Source organism: Astatotilapia calliptera, chromosome 20 (assembly GCF_900246225.1).
Source record: "Astatotilapia calliptera chromosome 20, fAstCal1.2, whole genome shotgun sequence".
Taxonomy (NCBI): Eukaryota; Metazoa; Chordata; class Actinopteri; order Cichliformes; family Cichlidae; genus Astatotilapia; species Astatotilapia calliptera.
The window spans coordinates 21711998-21733701 of NC_039321.1; the positions used below are offsets into that span (position 1 = coordinate 21711998).

Consider the following 21704-nt stretch of genomic DNA (forward strand, 5'->3'; position numbering starts at 1 on the left):
TTATTCATTCATTCCATTATTTGTTCCATTATTCGTTCCAGTTCTTTGGTCAATTTACACCATCAAAATAAATCAAATGAAAAAGGTTTGAAACTTCAATTTTCCATTTTTTGATTACTTCACAAATGGGCTTGTCCGTGCCTCTGGTTAAAATGTTAATGTTTCATATTGGGCTGTTGCTTCAGAATTGGACTTTTGAACAAAAAAAGGGACTCTTTTTAATTTTCCGGGCACTCCTTTGTGGTTGGACTGGATCATTAGAGCATTCGCAGAGTCTAGAGCCAGTTCAGCAATAGACCCTGTAATACAATTGCAGTATGTATCATATAGGCCAATATTACCTTGGCTAATTTATTATCACACTGTGTTAGACATGCATAAAATGTCTTCAGCCACAGGTCAATGTATTGTTGTATTATACCTTACATGTGCTGTAGTAGACTGTGTCATTGATTGGCTACATATTTATTAATCATTTTTATTTATTTCCCAGAGATTTTTTAATCCAAAAATATTGCTTCAAAAATTTATAAAGCAAATAAGAAAAAAACAACTTCTTATCTAAACTGAACAACAAGTTTTGCGGCTTCAACGAAAGACTGTATATAAAAAATGTATCTAGTTACTGTGATGCCATCTATTTCAGCTTTTTGAAACCAGATGCTGAAGAGTATATGTGATTAAATCAGCAATCCCGCTCCATCACAATTCACAGGTTATTGCTATAAAAAAACAACAAATGCGACATTGAACACGAACACAGTTGGGGTGAAGACCCATTAGGCAATCATCGTGTATAAGTTTCAATAAAATCTCTTTTCAGAGTAAAATCTATTCTGAAGGGAGTAGCAAGTCTTGTAAAATTGCCCATAAAACAATAAATATGATTTTGACCTTGACAATTCAGATGGCTACTCATTAGATAATCATTGTGTAAGTTTGATTAAATTCTGATCAGTAGTATAGGAGGAAGATTAGAGGAGAGAGGATGATTTTGACAACCTCCTTTTGCAGCCAGACGCATTTATGCTTATTGATGTCCTTGTTGTGTCCATCTTTTATATACAGTCTATGGCTTAAAAAAAGAAATAACAAGAATAACAAGCAGTTTGTGAGCAAGCTGATATTGAGCAGTGTTGTCGATCTGCCTGGCAGAACATAGCAACACCCAGGCTAAATGAACTGGGTCGTTTCTATTTTATGTGTCTCATATCATATAAAATATAAATTATTTTATGATATGCTATCTTACAGGCTACAAGGTTATTTGGCAATTCCCTTAGCTGGCTACAAAAGTGCAGATACGTAATGGTCTCACTGTTATATGGTCTTCCAACCATAGTGTGCAGCTCTGCACACTTCTGTACTCTACTGGATTTGTCATACCCAGTCTTGCAGTCATGAATGTGCACCCATATGACGTGAGACACTCCAGCACATGACATATTTGGCTTTAAAGTGACGTCACGGCAGCGTGGGGCTCAGCAGGCAGATCGTTCGTCAGTCTGAGAGAAGAGGAGCAGCAGGAGGAGACGTGCCGGTCTCCTCTCCGCTGTAATGACAAGCCCTCACAGCCACTCTCTCCAACTCCTCTGAAACAACCCTCAGCCTCCAGGATTTTCCTCCGCCGCTTCCCCTCTTCCTTTTTCTTTTCAGTTGCACCTTATTTCATTTTACTTTCATTTATTTTACTTTATCTAACCTCTCAACCACCCCCCTCTACAGAGATGTCAACAGATAATGAAGATCCCCTGCCTCTGGTGACTTGAATCCTCCCTGCTTCAGAGAACTGAACATTCTCATTTTCCGCCCCCCATTTTTTTTTCCAATTTTCTTTTTTGGACGTTCATCTGCCGTTCAGCAATGTAGGAGAAGTGACGGCGTCATTTCAGCAATGAGGATGCCAACTGCATGCCCCGATTTCGGCTCTCGGCATCTTGCATCTTTGCCTTTTCTGCTGGGGCGACTGAAAAATGAACGATTTGCGTGAAGGCAAAGTTTGAGGGTACCTCTTTCGGTTTCCCGCTCACCTGTCCGCCTGCACGCGCCTACCCCCTCTCTCTCCTCTCGGCTGGTGAGCAGGGAGAGCAAATCATCGCCAACAGAAGAACTGACGGACAACTTCAAAGAGACCCGACAATTGTTCTGGTATTTTTAGTGGAATTTTTTTTGTTTGTTTTTTTCGGCAGTGTTTTTTTCCTCCTTTTCCCCCCCCTGTCCTTTTTTTTGGGAGGAATTTGATGTGCGCAACGTAGAAGGATATGGCTTAAATGATGTTTGCGTTGACAGCTGGAGTAAGGTCCGTAACTTGAGTGCTTTCTTCTCATCAGCAATTGCCGACTTTGGTGGAAAAACCCATCCAAATGGGAGGATACCTGGAGGACTGAGTCGGTTTTCGACAGTCGAGAGAGAGAGAGAAAAAAATGTGGATAAAACGGAGTGTCGCGCGCAGGTAAGGCACAAATTATTTTGTTCAGTAATTACTTTGTACTTAAATTCTTGAATGATTAAGGGGGGAAATGTAGACTGTGATTGTGCATTGTAATTTCTCTTCAACAGCGTGTCTCAATTTTTTCTTTTAAATCTACGCCACTGCAAGTTATTAGAGTCTGCTGGAATTGATGAACGAATAACATAGATCAATTGGACTGTGAAAAGCGCGAGGCTGTGGCTGCCGCTGTGTTAGAGTTATACACATATTAGCTGCTTTAGTGTTGGTAATAAAGAATATCCGGGTACAGGCTTTCTATAGATATGTTGTGTGATTTTTAAAAAAAATTTTAAGGAAGAAAATAATTGGAAAATTTCACATCCTGTACGCTGGGGGTCGCCAACAGTACGGCGCAAGCGACGCACATACATTCGCAGATAACAGACGCGTGCTCAAAGCGACACGTGTGTAGACACACGCGCGCGTGCGCGTGCACAGTCTCAAGGTTAGGTCTGTCAATTCCTCCCCACTTGTGAGAATAAACGCGTCCAGGTGAGCTCCACGTGCAATTCGTTGGCATAAAGTGAAGGTAAAATGATGAAATAAATAAAACTGAGAAGCTTTGACCCCAAAATATTAAAGCACTTGGTGTTCTGATGAGTGCGTATCCAAGCACAAGGAGAGGATGGCATACAAAATATCTGTGCGCAGGGGTCAGCTTGATCACACTGAACAACACATCCCTTATCTTTTTAGGCTATATTAAAGTCTTTTTGCCTGAGAAATAGTTTTTTTTAAATGATAGATATGATAGAACTACATCCCTAAAGTGAAGATATAGAAAGTAGGCTTCAGACTTCAACTGATGAGTGAGGAAGTCCAAACAAAAGCCCTAAGTGAGATCATTCATTTGCCCCAAAGTGGGTTTATAGGTAATGACACACTGCAAAATGAGACCAAGTCTGTTTTCTTGCCACCTGCTGGATCCCATTCCCACCGGCAGCTCATATTCCTGCCCAGTTGCAGCCGTACATTTGTTATGCATGACACACGCTGTACATCTTTAGGGCTGACCTCGCAGGGTAATGGCAATGCACGTCTTAGACAGTGCAGTTGTGCGAGATGATGAAATGAAATGCCATGCCTTTAGATGGATCGGCAAGGGGCACAGAGAAACCAATTTCCATCATCGGGAATTTCCTTGTCACTTGCTCACACAAACTGGAATGTCCAAATGGGACATTGGACGATCTGCAGCCGCTGTTATGGACTGAAGTCGCTTGTTATTAGCAGTAATGTACCCTGTTTTGTAGTCAGGTATTTTTACTGGCTTGGGCCTTTTCAGGGCGCAGAAGTTATTGTGCACACAGGAATCTGTGCACATGCATTAAAGGCAATAAAGTTGTTTATGTGACAGAGATCTGTCCATTTTCCTTTAAGTTAAACCCCAATTATCAAAACTCGTTAAAGAATATTAAAATGCTCTCGGTAGTTCAGTAGCTGTAGCCGAAGCATCTTCATGAGGTGCCCACGGTTACTCTGTGCACGAGAAACCCCGCCACAGTCTAAAGTTTTGCAATGCTGTCGCTGATTATCAGACATTGATGGCAGCAGTTGGTGGCGGGGCTTTTACTGGAGTGATTTCCTTCCCTGCAGTATGGGTGGTGAAAATATTTACTTTCCTTTGTTTGAAAAAAAAAAAAGGATGGATGAACTGAATGTGTACAGAGAAAGCCACTGTACCTGTTGGAAGAGACAAAGAACAAACCACCTACAGAAAGTAAATATGTGGGCGTAAATGCAACCGCACTGGCTTCAGTAGACCAGGAGAAAAAAAAGGGCTGATGGAGAGTTACAGATACAATTTTAAAAAACAAGGCTTCTAGAGATGACTACAGTAGTTACTCATCGTTCTGGGCAAACCGTCTCATTAAGACAGCCTGTGGGCTAAGGCTGGGCTTTAGTGATTATCACTATTATTTATAGACTTACTAAAAAGACTGTAAAGATGTGATGATAACATGGGAACGAATTGTAATTGGGTTCTTATTAAAGTAGCCATCCCAAATTGTAAACCAGCTGTTTGTTGGTGTGCATTCAGTTTTTCTCGTAAATGGATAACAATGAACGCTCATGACCTGCGACATGCTTCACTGTCTGTGATGTGTGAAATCTTCCAGTCAAAGCTAAATGCTGGTAATTTGCAGCGTTATAACGAGCTTGAACCAGAGAGCATCTGACTCGAGGGTTAACCAGCGGGGATTCGGCTCTCACACACTCGGGATCTCTGGGCTGAGCCTTTCATGGATGTCACACAGTTTCAGGTCCCCCATGGCGAGCTCTTGTACAGCTGAGGCACCGGAGATGCTATCAAGCCTCGGCACACTGCGGCAGTAAAAAGCGTTGCTGACTGAGACACCAGTTGCCTTTTACGAAGGCTTTATTTGTCTTGTTTCACTTGCCTGGCAGAGGATTGTAAAGCATAGATGGCTGTGTCTTTGTATGTTTAGCCTTTTCTGCTCAATAGGGATACATTGAGTGATCAAGAGTGATACATCGAGTGAATTTGACAGTAGTGATTCAGATATGCACTAAAAAAGAAAAGAGAGTGGTTTTAATGAGCTGTGAGCTGCCTAATATTGCTACACCTGGTGATAATTTCTTTGGTATTTTGCGAGTTACTCCTGTGTGAAAAAGAAAACTGTTATAATAGTCTAATTCTGATTAATATCACTGGCTTAATGAGAAGGGTTCCTCATGTATTACAGTTTGCAGTGAGGTGTTTTTTTCTTCCCCAATGAGAAAAAGTTGCACCGCATCATCAGTCTGCAGCTGGTTATATGACAAGCCATGGTTCTCTTAGCGAGCCCTACTAAGAACTCCAGGGCTAAACATGGCATTACTGTGTTAGGGGCCATCAGATATTCAGATATTCCTATGATTTAGGTGCCATCTTAATAGCCTCTATGAGGGTTATTAACTGGGCCTCTCTGGAGCGTGATTAACCTAATTTGCAGTGAAATAGGCTGTGTTGCTTCTTGGAGATCCTATCCTCTGGAGGCGTGTGTGTCTGTGTGTATGTGAGAGTGTGTCTGCATGTGTGTCATTAGCACCCTGTGCTCAGCAGGAATCTGTTAGATCCAGAAGGACCGGTACAGGTTGTCCCTTTCTAATGACATAAAAGACAAAAAAGGCATGGACGCTGTCCATCTAAACCTTCTGGAAATACCTCTGAGAAAGAAAGAGAACAAGAGAAAGGCTAGCTGTTGTTGAAGACGTGGGTGAAACATGAACGACCTGTCACTGACTGGCATAGCAATTAGCAGAGAGGAGTCAAAGGCAGAATGGGACCGTAACTGCTACTGTGCTTTAATTTCTTACTGCAACACATGAGTGCATATCGGAAGCTTGAAATGAGAAGCCTGGAGTTTAGCTCATTAAGTTTTTTCTTTCTTTTTTTTTTTGAAAACCGAACACTTAAAATACTTGAATTTATGCGCTGGTGATCAAAAAAAAAAAAAAAAAAAAATCAATAGCAATCAGAATAAGTGTTTTGCTTTGTGGAACCGGCTGTAGACCGCCAAATGACAGTAAACCTCAGAATAAAACCTCCATATTCAGATCTCATGAATTTATAGTCCGTGTTCTAACTTTATTGGCAGCAACCTTCAGCCTGATTGTGTTTAATCACCGGCTTGTCCGCTTTGTGCTACATGAAAAAAGTGTGCGTGTTTCTATCGCACTGGAGCACAACCATCCACTAAGTAAAGGAACTAACAGCACAGAACTCATACTTGATTCATGTAGTGAGCTTTTGCTGGATCAATACTGCCTCTACAAAGGATCAGACTTATCCGTCATGGCCCTTCCCACTAACTGGCCTTCTCCAGGCACTGGGGTGCCTCTCAGAGGGCCATTTTCTACTCCTCCTCCTCCACCAAAACCCCAAACTGCCACCTGCTTTATTTTGTGTTTAGCTACTTAGTGGTATTTGCTGTCAAGTTTGTCACAAGAGACAAACAAGACTTAAAGACAGTAAAGGGCTGATATGACCGAAGCATTGTCCTGTTATTTCCTTTTTCCACCATGTTTCTTTACAGCCCTGCTTATCTTTCTGAGCATGTGGGTCATGTACACTCTACTGCAGTGGGAGTAATTAATGGGATGATGCAACACTCTTGGCTGTTGCGCCTTAGACCCCCCATATACACACATATACACACTCTGCCCCACCCATTTTCTCTTTTGTTTGTTTTCCTCGATGAATTATGTTCTGACCTCAGCAATGCAGCAATGTTTCTTACACTACGGCCATAGTAGCAGCTGCTGCAGCTCAGCCTTTCAGGCATGGATGGAGTCTTATTTGTGTGCATATCTGTTTGTGTGTGTGTGTGTGTGTGTGTGTGTGTGTGTGTGTGCGTGTGTGTGTGCGCGTTGCACACTACCAAAACATTTGGAGGATTTCATACAATATTTGCCTCCCAGAGGCCTGCTGCACCGAGGCAATCCATAAATCTCTGGAACTCTTTGGAAAGCCAACTGTGGTATTTATCTCCCTAATACTGGATATCTACTGAGGACAGCTTAACTCCTACACCTTGGAGCCTGCATTTTTACGAGCAATGCAAGCACATGCCGCTGAGATCCCTAAAAATAAAATAGCTAAATAAATAAATATAAACACAGCAAGCATCTAGAGATAATCATAAACAGTACATTTTGATTTATGATGAGAAGAGCTAGGATTTATTTTAGAAGTAGAGTGGGGAAATAAGGGATGCACTGAGGCATTCGGGCATCATCCAAAGTAAAAGGTCATAACAGAAGTTCATGTTTCTACACAGATGATCAGTATCTTCCTACCAATGTTTCTGACCTTTCAATTTGATGTTCAAGATATTCTGGAACAAAGCTCTCATGTATTACAGATAACATGGAAAGGTACTGTATGTTCACTATCAGTAACTAAGGAGGGTCGCTCTGTATTTCTGGTAATTTGGAAAAAGGACAAAACATTTAGTTTCCTCAGAGTCAAGATGAAAGCCGGGCCACTGTGGAAGGGAAATTGTTTGTATAACCTGCATCAAAGCAGACAACTTGAGTGATATGCCTTTTTTCTTTTATTGCTGATCAGTGGGATATGTCAGCGGGGATTGTAAACATCTGGCAAGTCTCAAAGCTAATCACATTCATTTGATACTAGAGGCATGTTACTTGGTTAGAGTGGCATTGAGGAGGATTTAGCCACCACAGTCAACAAATTAGAAACACAACGTAGTGGGAATAAGCGATTTGGTTCCTGTGTATCTTGGCAATTGTGCTTGCCAATACAGAGCCATTTCCATGTAGGTATGTTAGTGTGTGTGAGTGCGAGTGTGTGTATACATGCTGGGTTATATTTGCCCCATCACTTAGTCTGAGAGCTGAGAGCTTGAGCACACAGCCCTTTTCACTTTCCAACAAAGGCGTGATTGCATATTCAACAGGCTGCAAATACAGACTCAGGGTATCACGGCTCTTCCTTTAAGTGGACAGAGGATGAACCCCCTCAGGTCTTCTGGATGAAATGCAAATGCTTCTGCAATTGAAATGCAAACAACGACCAACAACCATGGTCTGATTGTCAGTTTAAGTATGTGGTGTAAAGCTGAACGGGAGGGTTAGAAAAAGTGCAGTACATAAATACACAGGTCAACTAATTAAGGTAGGCTAAGCTATCATATGAATCCAACTGTAAATCAATTCTCCCCTTCTGTTATAGATACATTTTACTTCCATATTCCACTTCCCAGTGTCTCTCTGTCTCTGCCTTCTCTCCTCCTGTGTGCACATACGCAGTCTTGCTGTTCTGTCTGTTCCACCACACAATTAGTGATTAGCGCTACAGCAGGTAGCTAGTGCTGTAAAAATCAAGTGCAACATAAAATTGTACCCACCCTCTCCAGTCACATCTAGGGATGGGTATTGATAAGATTTTAACGATTCCGATTCCATTTTCGATTCTGTTTAACGATTCGATTCCTTATCGATTCTCTTATCGATTCTTTTTTTTTTTAAAAAGGAGAACACTAAGTTCGATTAGCTTAGAACTTTGTTTTATATCTTCTCTTTGAACAAGATAGAAATTTAGGAGTAACATGGCCTTACAAACCCAACAGTGAGATCTTAAGAGATCCACAGCCTACGGCTCTTCAATGGGGTGTCACAGGGTCCCCAGGAAAAAAAATGTATATGTAAAATAATAAAATTAATATTCTCCTGTAGCAATAACAAAGTTTAACATAAATTATTCTGTAGCAATTACACAAGAATATCCAGTAATGTCCTGCCTACAATGAAACACATTCACTTACCAAAGTGAAATCGGGGGCATCTGCTGTGGCAAATGGGTGCAAGCCTTTGACCACAAACTTAGACACTGCTGGGTGACATTCGTCTATCCTGGCCTGAAAGGAGACGCTACCGGTAGACTGCAGCGAGAACTGCCAGCATCTGAGCCAGCCAGACTCTGTCTCTCTCATCATGGTTATCTAAATGCAACGCACAGTAATAGCAGGTTTTGTAATAAGGTAAATCGCGCTAACATAATATGCAATGCTAATTGATTAGTTACCTGCAGTATTAACGGGAGAGGACGTGGAAACGCTACCGCTGCTGCTGGGTTGAGCTTCGCTAGTCCGGAGCGGATCAAAAACACGACATTCGTTGAAAGCAATCGCGTGTTTTTTGAGCAAATGCTTTTGCATATTCGTAGTGTTTCCTCCCTTTGATGAAATCTCTACTTTGCAAGTATTGCACGTTGCCCTGTTGTCATCCTTTCTCATAAAGTGTAATCAAACTTTTGAGCGTTTGCGCCGCTCAGGCGCCGTGTTTCCTACTGGGTAAAAGACGCTACTCAACGTGATGACGTCATTCGGGGCGACTGGAATCGATAAGGGAATCGTTTTTAAAAGTGGCAAACGATTCCAAGGAATTGAAACAGTGGGAACCGGTTCTCAACAAGAACCGGTTTTCGATACCCATCCCTAGTCACATCTAATCACATTTATATGAAAAACGTGATGCTCTTCTTCCATGTTTCTGCACTTATGTCTTCAAAATAAATGACTAAATAATACAACTGTTATTGTGGGTGTTGATTTTTATTCCACATATTAATTTGTAACATTTATATGTGGAATATTTTAACTATAATACATTAGAAATACTAATTTTATACATTTAGAGCCATAATTTGTTTGTAAATTAGACCATTTCTGTAATTCTGTACCAAGGGATTTTCTATCAAACAATCAAGATGTGATTGAAGTTAAAAAGAGGCTATAAATTAATTGGAAAAACTAATCTGATTTTTACATATAACGACTGTATTTATTACTTGGATTCTTTGACTGACTTGGCCATTGAAGAGTCCTAATTTTCTTTATCTCGACAAACTTCATTTGCACTGTTATGTACCATCTAATCAATTTTGAAGCATTCGAAAATCTGAACAGAATATATACTTCACATTTCTTCCTGCTACTTCTGTCAACAGTCACATCATCAATAAACAGTGGCGCCCCGGTACCCCTGGCAGCCGTACAGCCACATCCTGTCACATTGCCTCCATCATGTTTCACAGATAACGTGGTATGTTTAGGATCATGAATTGTTTCTTTCCTTTTCCAAAGTTTTCTCTTCCCATCATTATGGCAAACAGTTTTCTTGGTTTCTTCCATTTTTCTTTGTTTTTAGAAGTTGCACAGGCTCTTGTTTTCTGACCTGGCCTTCCTGTTCTTGAGTGTAACCAGAGGTTTGCACCTTGTTGTAAATAAACACTGTAATATTTTACGAATGAATCAGACTGTTAATGTTGCCACTCCTAAAAGTTTTGCTGTCCCTGTGACAGGTGTGCTCTGTTTTTCAATGTCATGACGTCTTCTGTCCCTTGGACTAACATCTTGTGGAGCATATATTTAAAACGACAGCGAAAAGCTATAAAATACACATCCAACACTGTGAATCGACTTCACACATTCTGATTGTTTTGTCATGAAATAACAAGAGAACACAGGCTAGACCTGGCCATGAAACTTCCTGGCCAGTTAATGTTGAAGCTGTAAAACTTTCTGAAATAAAGCTGAAAGTATGAACTTCAATTATATTTGATTATTTGTGTGTGGTGTGGGGCGATAACTACAAAAACAGGTTTTGTTCAAAATTTATGACTCTTCCTGTAAATGCAAAAATCTAATAAAACAAACCTACCTAAATAAAGATACAATACAATACAATACAATACAATACAATACAGGCATGAAACAAAAAAGAATAAGAAAATCTCTGACAGCAAATAAACCACAGTTATTAAGAGTGAAATGGTACTTAAACATAAATACTGTTAAATGTGTGTAACATTGGGGGATGAAAAATAAAAACGGAAAACATGATGTTCATCATGAGGATCGCTTGTAGTTAAATGTATAAAGATGCAAAAACTCCCGTCCCACTAATATTCCCTCAGAAATAAAAAGGCCATTGGAGTCTTTTCCCTGAAAAGTTCTCTGCACATTGGGAGATAGTGGAGGGAAAAAAAGTGCCAAGCAAAGGGAAAAATGAAAAGTGAGCAGAAATGGATTAAAATAACAATAGAGCATTTTGCTAATAGTCCATTTTGAGCTGTTGCCACAATGTAATACTGTCTGTGAGAATTATGGTGGATAAGAAAGGTGCTGATGTCTCTAGAGACATACTAATGCTTTGCATGCCTTACTTTGTGAGAATGTTAGTGTTTGATAATGGATAATGCTGACTGTCATTCTTTCTCTAAGACACGTTGCCTATTAGCACATATTAAATCCTGCAGACAGTTTTAGTAAATGAGGCTTTGCTTTCTATTAGAAAATAATTAACTTTTGTATTTGATAAAAATCTAAAGCACTATTTCAACAGTGTCTCAAAGTTCAGTGCCATAAAATGTTTCCATTGTGTCTGGGTCTGTGGGCCAGGTGCCAGTTAAAATGAGTTTTAAATGGAATAATGGAACGAACTGTGTAGCCTCATAATTCACAAATATCCTGTATGCAGCACCATTCATCAAAGCTGCAGAGAACTCCTTTCAGCATTTTGTATACCTTCTGACATTTTCAATTTGCATTATCATTAGCAGTCTATTGTGTTTATTGAACTGGAAAAGCAGGCCTGCCATATTTTTCACATGAATAACATTCATTTCTCTGAGAAGTTCAGCCTTTTAAATGGTCGTATATTTTCTTAAATGACAACTGGGTGTTTCTTTCAGGCTGTACGCATGATTACACACTGTTCTGCAGATTTTTGTTTCTTTTTCAAGAGATGATCCCAGTCAATTTAGGCATTATCTCCCTGGAGACACATTAGGCTCTTTCAGATATGCACTTCTTTGCAGCGATGACACTGCGCCTGAACTTGTCGACTTCATCCTTGCACTCTGGTCATGTGTCCATAAAAGCGGTGGTGGCAGTATTACTAAATTGGATTTAGTAACTATAAAGATGATACAGTATAGTATTGGCATATTTTTCAGTATTATACACTAAATATTAATATTTTCTTAAATAAATTAAAAATACTATGAACACAAGGTCTCATCTCTCTGATGCCAACATGTTGCCATCGGTCTGAATGAGTTTTTGTCAGGGAACACAACTCAAGGAAACTCGACTCAATTGGTTGTCAGTTGGTTGTTTACTGGTTATATTCATATAGAACAGGATAACCATCCTGTTCTGCTGAGCACAGGTGTACTAATTAAATGTGAATTTCTGTCTATAAAGAAAGATATGCAATTTTGATGATTTATTACAGTTAATTGCTGGATAATAAAAAATGGATTGAATGTAATTGCCAACCTTTAATTGGCATTCAGTTGCAGACTGATTGCAGTCTGACTCTGTCTTAGGGCAACATCTATGGCAGGTTTAAATGACAGTCTTGGTGTGCTTGACAGTAATTTTGCAACGAAAATGACATAACAAAAAATTCTGAAGGGATTTGATAACCTTTTCTTATTGGATAAAACAGACATTGATATGGTTTAATTTTAAGGACATAATTTGCAGTTAAAAACAAGGTCCCACCTCTTGTAGTAACTATACTGCATGCATTACTTTAAACACAATAAGTTTGAATACTTGCACTTGCACTAAAGAGCAGGCATGCACGGGGCATGTAACGTGTGCTGCATGTGCTCATAGTTTCTCAGTTTGATAAAGTTGTTTTGGAATAGCATTAAATACTATTAAGATTATAAACTATCTGTCTGGGAAACATATTCTTCTGCCATTTTTTTAGTAAGAAAAAAAAATCATTTAATGCAGCACACATGTACTGACCAATCGTGCATGTGCTGTAGCTCTCTCCATCTTATCTGTCATGAGCAACATTAACATAAAAGAAAGCCCACTTTCACAGACTTTCACAGACTGATGAAGCCTGCAATATTATAGTATCAGCTGTATTAAAGTAACCCCGACTCTAGCTCTGATCTGCCTGTCAGGTTTAAGTGATCAGTGTACTGAGGTGAGATCAGGGTAGGCTCATAGAATACTGTGGCTACGAGTAACCGCTAGTTGCAGTGATATGACATAAATATTTTAGCTGTTAATGGCTTCACATTTTTACTAATGATGCCCTCATAATAGTAGATTTCATGCAAACCAGTGTAGAAGAATATTACTGTTATTGGAACCTTTGCATTTGCTTTATGTTACAAAATTTCTGCTCAAATTTGCTGGCAGCTTTTGAATTGATAGAGACTGCTTATTTTGCTTATAGAATGTGGTAGATTTAACTGACAGATAAGCAAGCTACAATAATGGTTAAATGAGATGTAAGTCAAATTCATCCAAACCTTTATCTTAGTCCATCAAACAGTTATAAAGGAAACTGAGTCTGGACTAACATGGTGGGCTGAACAACACACCAGTATGTGCTTATTAAAATAACAGATGCAGATTTAAAAGCAGTGACCAGGCTTATTGCCAGAAAGCAGTCTTTGTGTGATCAGTAGCAAAAGCACATTAACTGAGTAGTCTGTACGATAGGTCAGCTCTTCATGTAAATGGATAGGAGGATGAAAGCAAATAGCTGGGGGGAACAAAGGTGGTGTTATTTCTACCATAAATAAAGAACAGCAGATTTCATTCTTTTGTTTTTTCTTTTTTTTAAAAGGCAGAGCTAGTTTGATTCCACCCAGAATCGTGTGTTTTCTCCATTGTGTGGAGAAAAAAAGTGTGAGAGGAAAAAGAAAGCCTGAGAGACAGGTGTATTAAGGGCAGCAGAGTGGTCAGAGTGTATTTGAGTAAGTGTGTTTCTGGACCTTGTTGCGGTGAAGCTCCCACATATTCCCTCAGTCCCCCTGAGAGTTGTGCACCGTGTGAGCACTGTGCAAAAAAACAGCCTCACTTTTGTTCTATAACCTAAATGTCCCAAAGGTCTGCAGCCCTATCATCTGCTTCCCACCCCACACGCACACAGATGATGAAGCAGCAGTTTGAAATTAAACCTGTCTGAATACATTTAGTCTGCATCAGATTTATTCATGCACATAAAACGTCTGCTTTTATATATTCTAGATCTTGAGTCTATTTGCTCACAGTACACAGTAGAGGTTGGGCAATATTTTCTCAAAATGATATTACAATATTTCAAGGAATTTTGTGATAACGATATTTATGATGATACAGAAAAAAAATACTGAAGTGTATTTTCCACCATTCTTTTCAAATGAGCTCGTTTATGACACACTAACTGATTCAAAGTGAGAATCTTGTGCCCTCAGTTGTCATCAGGAGCAGATTTATATTGCATTACTAGTGACATAGGAGTATATATAGCAACACAGGAAAGCCACAAAAGTAGCCAAGGAAATGTTATGTAAAAGTAAAACACAACTGCTTATCACTTTAGTTTAACAATAGCTAAAGAAACTTTACCTTTTAACTCTTCGGGAGTCTGGGATGTTGAGCTTTTTAACCAGCTGCTTAAAGTCCTGTTTTACCACCATGTAACCGCATCAGTAATTTTCCTTTACCTTTCACACAACTGGCAGATGTTCCGGCGTCGTCCAATCGAGTCATTTGTTAAAGCTCGGGTCACACGTGTACTTGATGGTTTGTTTGTAATGGTGAGCCAAGTTTGTTTTTTCCACTTCGGTGTTCCTGCATTGTAGTGTCTCCACCTTACAATATAAAGTGTCTTAATTGACTGTTATTGTGATTTTGTATAAACAAAATTATATTGAACTGAATTGAATTGAATGTTTTGCAAAGTGCTGTGTTTGGTTGAAGTGACTTCTTTACTAAACATCAATGGAGGCTGACACATGGCCTTTGCTGTCAGACAAATTTGGCCTTGTTCTGTGTGCTAGGAAATATTATTGTATCATTGATAGCGTGATACCACTACAACACAGTTTATCACAGAAAGAGTTGCATACATACAGTAAAGTATGTAAAAAATAGAAGCAAGTTTTGAAAAATAGAAGTTTTCATGCATGAAATACATTTTTAATCTTTGTTTGCAGTTGATTTCTCTGTACATCATTTTAATCATAATTTTAAACCCAAACATATTCTGTGAGTAGTTTTGTCCATTGTAAAATTGTAGGGCTGCTCGATTATGGCAAAAATGATAATCACGATTATTTTCACTGAAATTGAGATCTCGATTATTTGACGATATTTATTTAACAATAACAATGTATTGAATAATGACTTTAAAGATTGTCAAAAAATAATATAAAATAGTGTGCAATACTGATAACAGTGCAAATGTTTGCAATATAAAAAATAAATGAAAAATGTAAACATCTATGTTTAGTGAACTTTGCAGTGTTGCTCTGTGGTGCAGCTACGACACTGTAGCAAAGTTTACACACTATGTCTACTTGATCCACGTCTGACTCCGCGAACCCATAATGTTTCCGCACCACTGAAGTTTTTTTTTTACCTCTCTTTTCAACCAACGGCAGTCACTCTCCTCTCCAAATAACTTCTGCTTAGCTTTCCGAGCATCCCTCGGGTCCTCTTAATCAGCGGTCCCCAACCCCCGGGCCTCGGACCGGTACGTAAGTTGTTTGGTACCGGGCCGCGAGAGTTGAGGCTCAGGGGTGAAATGTATAGTTTTCAGGGTTTTTAAATCGGTTTTTAGTGTTATTTTGTTAGCGTTTTTATTGTTTACTCTGTTTTCCTGGGTCTTTTCACGTGTGCTATGAATAAATTTTCTTTTTTTCGGTACCGGTACTAGTTTTATTCTGTTGTATTTATCCGCGACACCTTAAAGGCCGGTCCATGAAAATATTGTCGGGCATAAACCGGTCCGTGGCGCAAAAAAGGTTGGGGACCGCTGCTCTTAATTGTTGTGACACGTGTTCGAAATGCAGAGAGGTGCGCTCGATTTGCCACACGGAGCAGCGCGAGAGTAAAGCACGAGGGAGGGGCTAATAATCGGCTCAGTCATTTTTAATGATCGTTGAAAGCCCAGATCGTAATTGTGATTAAAATTCGATTAATTGAGCAGCCCTATAAAATTGTTGATTTGTTTACCAAACACAGATGAACTCATTTCTACACCGCCACATTTTCTAACCAGCAGTCTCTGAATATAAACTAGTACTGATACTAATATATGCACAATATTATCATCATCAGTGCCGTCATACCATGACTGACTGAGATTGACCAAGGCTTGGCTGTTGGCATGCCTCAAACTAGCTATAAAAGCACCATCTCTGATCTTACTGAACTTGGTGGAAATCTGACTGGACAGAGGTACTGAGATCAGGTGTTCTAACCTGAACTTGTGGCATTCTTGCAGCAACAGTCCACCTTTCAGCTATTTCAACAGAAGACTGCTTGTTGCCACACTGCCAGAGTACACAGCAGGGCTTTCTGGATCCCAAGCATATCTAGACACTTCCTTGGCCAGCTTTTATTTATGTCTGCTATTGAACATGCCTAGGACATGCTGGGTTGATATGTTCATCAGAAGTAGCTACAAACAATGACCACTACACAGCTGCAACGACAGACACTTCTGGGTGCCGACTTGCATAACGTCCAAGACCTCATATTAAACATCTTTTAGTCCAAGCTTTATCAAGCTAGTATCTATAATATCTATTTAAAATACAAATTTCTGTTTCTGTTTTTGACTTGCTTATACACATACATGGAAACAACTGTTTTTAGTCATGATCTACTGTATTTGTAGTCACTTGTCAATAATCACTAGTTGACATGGTTATTTACCAAAAAATAGCCAAAACAGAACATTTGTTATTATTTATGATACCAGGTCTGTTAAGATATTTTACTTTAAAATCCAGGTATGGACAATCATGGTAGCACAAATATATTGTAAATGTGTGAAGAGTCAAGTTGGTAGCAACTAAAAGTGAGAATCACTTGACACCCCATGGTATAAAATTATCACAATACTTGGCAAGATACCACATTATAGCAATTTTAACATTTTCCAATATTCTATATATAGTATTGCAATAACATTCATTTTGATTTATTAGCTTTTCTAAACTGCAAATTTTGTCCTCATAGTTAAACTTGGTCAGTGTCTGTTTTATCCACTAATAAACTGATGTTATTTCACTCCAGTTTGACAGGCTACTAACACTATCACTTAAACCTGTCAGAAATGTTGCCTTAAGTTGGAGTCAGTTTGCAACTGAATGGGGTATAATTGGAACTTACATGCAATCTTTTTCCAATAATACACCAGTTAACCGTGATAAACCATCAAAAGTCACATATCTGTTGCAATCTACAGAAATTCACATTTAACTACCACATTTGTGCTCAACAACCTTCCTGTTCTATAGGAATATAACCAGAATACAGCGATGTGACAGCCAGTTGATTTGATTCCTGTAAGTTTTGCTCATTGACAAAGACTCATTCATACTGATGTCCATGTGTTGCCAATCTGTGGATTTATAAATTAGACAACAATTATTTGTAAATTGTCAACAAGCTCTCTGAGGCTGATAGCAGTCGGTCCAACTTCATCAAGCTAAGCGTGTCCACTGTCGGATGGATTTTCCGTTGAGTTGACTTAATGCAAGTTTTCTCAGCGAACGTTATCTCAGGATCGTGATGCATGAGACGAGGCGTCTTGTTTGTTGTATTTTATTGCATTGAATAAAATATCGATATTTGGTGTCCTTATATCAATAAAATCTCACCACGCAAAATACGGCAATATTATGCCTTCATTTTTTACTCACCACTAGTAGTGCTTCGGCAGTTCCACCAATGATTCAAAAAAGCCTCAAACATTAGAAGCTTAATTTTATCAGTGGGGAATATGAAGGTTTGAGAGCCTCTTTATTACACACATGGATCAAAACAAAATTTAAAAAGGTTCATAATTTTACATGAAACTGGCTTTGTAATCATTCAACCTTTCCTTTTATCTTCCACCTGCTGCTGATGTGAGCCTGTCTGCTCTGGGTCTTCTGCTGGGGGAGAGCAGGATTTGATTCAAGTTCTACATAAAAAGCCAACTGTATGTCTGGTTATAAGTCTGTCATGACTCGCTGTGTGGCAGGCAGGAGGAGGACCCAAACGCAAAACTCACAGACACGGGGATGAACTCAAAATCACAGCTTTAATGCTGGAATGGCAGAACATAGGAAATACAAAACTAAACTGGGAAAAGTAAACTAACATACGCAGAGAGACACAGGGAGATCCACACAACATGAGGGAAGATCAGGGGAAGTGGATGCACACGGGGAACACAGGTGACACTGATAATCATAACAAGACACGGCAGGAGTGGACGTAACACTGATGGGAGATGGGCAAAGTAAAGCAGGAAGTACACAGAGGTTCAAACAGGAGGAGAGAGAGCACGGGGAGAACGCAGACATAACGGGCTGGGGAAAACATAGAATAAAGCACAAAGAGAGACGAGGGCTCATAAATACACAGAGGGGCACACAGGGGGTAAGAGTCACGAAGGGAAAACACATAAGGAACAACGTAACAGATCAACCCAGGAAGCATGGCCTAAATAAAGAACAAAATACAAAAATACATGAAAACTAAGAATACTGGGCCCACATGGCCCAGGACCATGACAAAGTCAAAGCAACATGTCAAATCTTTCATGCACTTTTATTAATCTGTCTAAAATGAGCCAAAAAAAAAATTATCACAGGATGTGTTTTAACCCTGTCAAATTGTCTTTCTGGAGCATTTGGAATTTTCAGGAAACTTACAGCTAACAGGAAACATTTTATAAATTTGATTGTAGGGTTTAGAAAAAATAAAACCTTAGCTGACTAAACTGTTTCCACTCCAAACTTCCTTTGCTTTCTTGAAGTGGGATTGTATAAGGTACTTATCCATAGTCAGAATATTACCTACTGTTGGCATGCCCTCAAACAGATATGGAGATAAAGCAAGGTATTGATGTAGGCGTGTATTTTAGCCACCCACTTACAGAAATCAATATTAGATTAGGCTTAGGCTATATTTAAAACAGGCTGTAAAACATTTTTCTGCCTTGCCGTCAGATGACCATTTCACAATCGGTGTAATCGCCTTCTAAAGTCACTGGACTTTGTCAACACAGTAATTTTACCTCGGAGAACGCTGCATTTGCAGGTCAACTGCTGCCTCAAGTGATTAGCTTATTTTTCTTATTTTCTGATCACACAGTGGTGGTCCAGCAATCCAGTGCTCTGCACGGTAAAATTGCAGTTTGTGTCAACGGAGCCTGTTGACTTTGAATCAGCAAACTTTGATTGTAAGATTAACTCTGTAAGCCTCCCAACTTTGAAATATTATTTATTCTTGGACGAGTGCCGTGAGAGCAGCCAGACATTCATGTTTCATACCCCAACGTCAGAATATGTCATTGTCAGCTGTAATTTCTTATCTTGTATCTCCCTTAAAAATCTCACCTTGACAGGGGAAGTGTATAACATTGATCATATTGATAAATATTAAAGTAAATACCCCAGAGTGCGATGCTGCCAAACCTTTGGTCCTGGCATTCATGTGGATAAAATTTCACAGTTTCAAGTTTAAAAAAACTTTGCTTGATTTATTTTATCATCTTATCTTGGCAAGCTTTCCATGATGACTCCCCCTCATTGTTGTCGGATTATCCTCCTAATGATTGGACTTTATGTTTGATTCTTCAGTAAAACTGTGAGAAATTCTGAAATACAACACTAAAAATATTTGTAAGTTTGTTTTGATCATGTGTGGTGTCTTCTCCAGTAGCGCCTTTGTTTTACAGAGAGAGCCAGTTGTTTTGAGCCTCCCAACTTGAGGCGGTTTCAGCTGCACAGGACATCTCTGCTGACCTCCTCTTGAACACAGTGATTATTCTGGGTCAGACTCTTTTAAAGCTACATGCTGGAATTAATGGAACTGGGAAGGGCAAATAGGGAATGTTATTGTGCCCTTGTTTCTCAGTGCGCTGCAGCTGAAAAAAAAGACATGTTTTACCTCGCTAATCCTAGAGGGGTCAGTCATTTCCATTCATTGTAAATTTGTGTTTTCTGTAGGAAAGCACGTCAATTCCCAGTGTGAGAGTGATGGAATTATTTAATGTGTGTCGGCATTGTTTTTCATGTTCTAGAGGTCAGAATTGAGTCTTTGGGGAGATTAAGCAGCACTTTAGCTCCCCAGGGCTTCATCCACTTGTGGTTTTTATTGTGAGGCTAAAATGACATTAATCCTCTTATTACTACTACTGAAACTGGAGGTCTGTTAGCATAATGTGACAGTGCATGATACATTTTATGTTATACATTTCTATCAGTCCTACCTGGCCAGTGATCTCTGTGGCAAAGGATTGTTTGATGTTTGGTGACTATAGACAAGTTAAGTTCACTACCAAGATAGTGATATTGTGTTGTGAGGTCAGCAGTGACCAAAACAATAATAACAACCAATTATAATTACCACATAAAGATTTTAGGTTAACTGAGCCACAATGCAATGCCAATATGCCAATAACATGTTCATGTAAATCTAGAATTTATCAATATTCAGTTTGCAAGTAAATAAGGCCCTGTTGTAATCTGATACAGCAGTCAAATGCAGCTAGCTTTGCCAGTGCATCCAGTCTGCAAACCTATGTGCATTGCCCTTAGAGTAAGTCGTCCTTGTTCTGTGGCCTGGATGTTATCAGAGAGTTTTTACCCCCAGAGGGGTAAGACTACCACACAGCTCCTTCCCTGTTCTCTCCTTTCTTTCTCCATCTCTGTCACTCTCTTAGGGTAATTCAAATGCATACTCCATATACTCCCATCTCTATTTTAAGAATCTTCTCTCTCGTGTGGACATGCTGTGCTTGGGGCTGGTCGAATTGGGGAAGGTTGAATGACTGGAAACAGACTGTATGAGCGCTCACAAGCATCCCACTGTCTTTGGTGTGTTCTCAATCCATAATCCTTTAAAGTTGTTCAATCTAGCAACATAGCCACTGGAGCGACTTAATAGTTGCCCCAAAGTGTATGACTTTTAAGGTATGAACCATCCACAAATCCCCTGCAGGCTTTTGCAAAAAGCCATGACCGTGTAATGTTTTTCAGACAACTTGGTTATAAATAATGTTAAAGGACTCAATACCAGAATTAATGCTTCTAAGGGAAAAAGTTAATTGCACAGACATAAGATATTAATTCACTGACTGATAATAACCTGGTGTTACTCTGCAAACATTACAGTAGCTATTATAACAGTGTTGGGAGAATGAGTATATGACCATGAATAATAAATGTGTCAACAAATACCTCCTTTTTGTTGATACATTTAATGTAAACAGGAAACCCCTAGGGACCTCCATCGAAACCCGAAAAAGCGATCAGTGTAAACACAGTCTACAAACTTGACATGCTGACTAATCTGCATTGTGCTGTTATGCTCAGTTCTATTGTTTGCTGTAGCCTAGAAGCTGAAGTATCTGAAAGTGGTTAGAATACAGCAGTTTAACACAAAGCATAAATCATGGATAAAGAGGTGCCTTTTTATGGAAATGTTTTAGTTCAAAAAAAAAAACAAACCCTTTTCACCAAAGAAAATATTTAACAGTTGGAAATGGCCTATGACAGATGTCACCTACAATCCAGTTTTGAGATCCCTTTCCAGGGCCTTAACAACACCCACTCACATACGTCAGTTGAGCTCAGTAGGTCTCATGATATATTGAGGCAAGGTCTCATAATAGTTTCACCTGAAAACTCTGGTGATAATGACCCACACCCTTTTTC

The 21704-nt window shown here is 39.3% G+C and overlaps 1 protein-coding gene across 2 annotated transcripts in view; it reads left to right on the forward strand.

Annotated features, from left to right (window-relative positions):
• Window positions 1-1470: 1470 nt before the first annotated feature.
• The window catches only part of ajap1 (adherens junctions associated protein 1), a 63132-nt gene continuing 42898 nt past the window's right edge, over window positions 1471-21704 (forward strand). The window contains exons 1-2 of one of the 2 annotated variants that reach the window (XM_026153619.1): window positions 1471-2148; window positions 2331-2452. In XM_026153619.1, coding sequence (XP_026009404.1) covers window positions 2424-2452 — 29 coding nt within the window. In that variant the 5' untranslated portion in view covers window positions 1471-2148; window positions 2331-2423. Of the gene's footprint in view, window positions 2453-21704 lie in introns of both variants that reach the window. The other variant, XM_026153618.1, reaches the window with a different exon arrangement.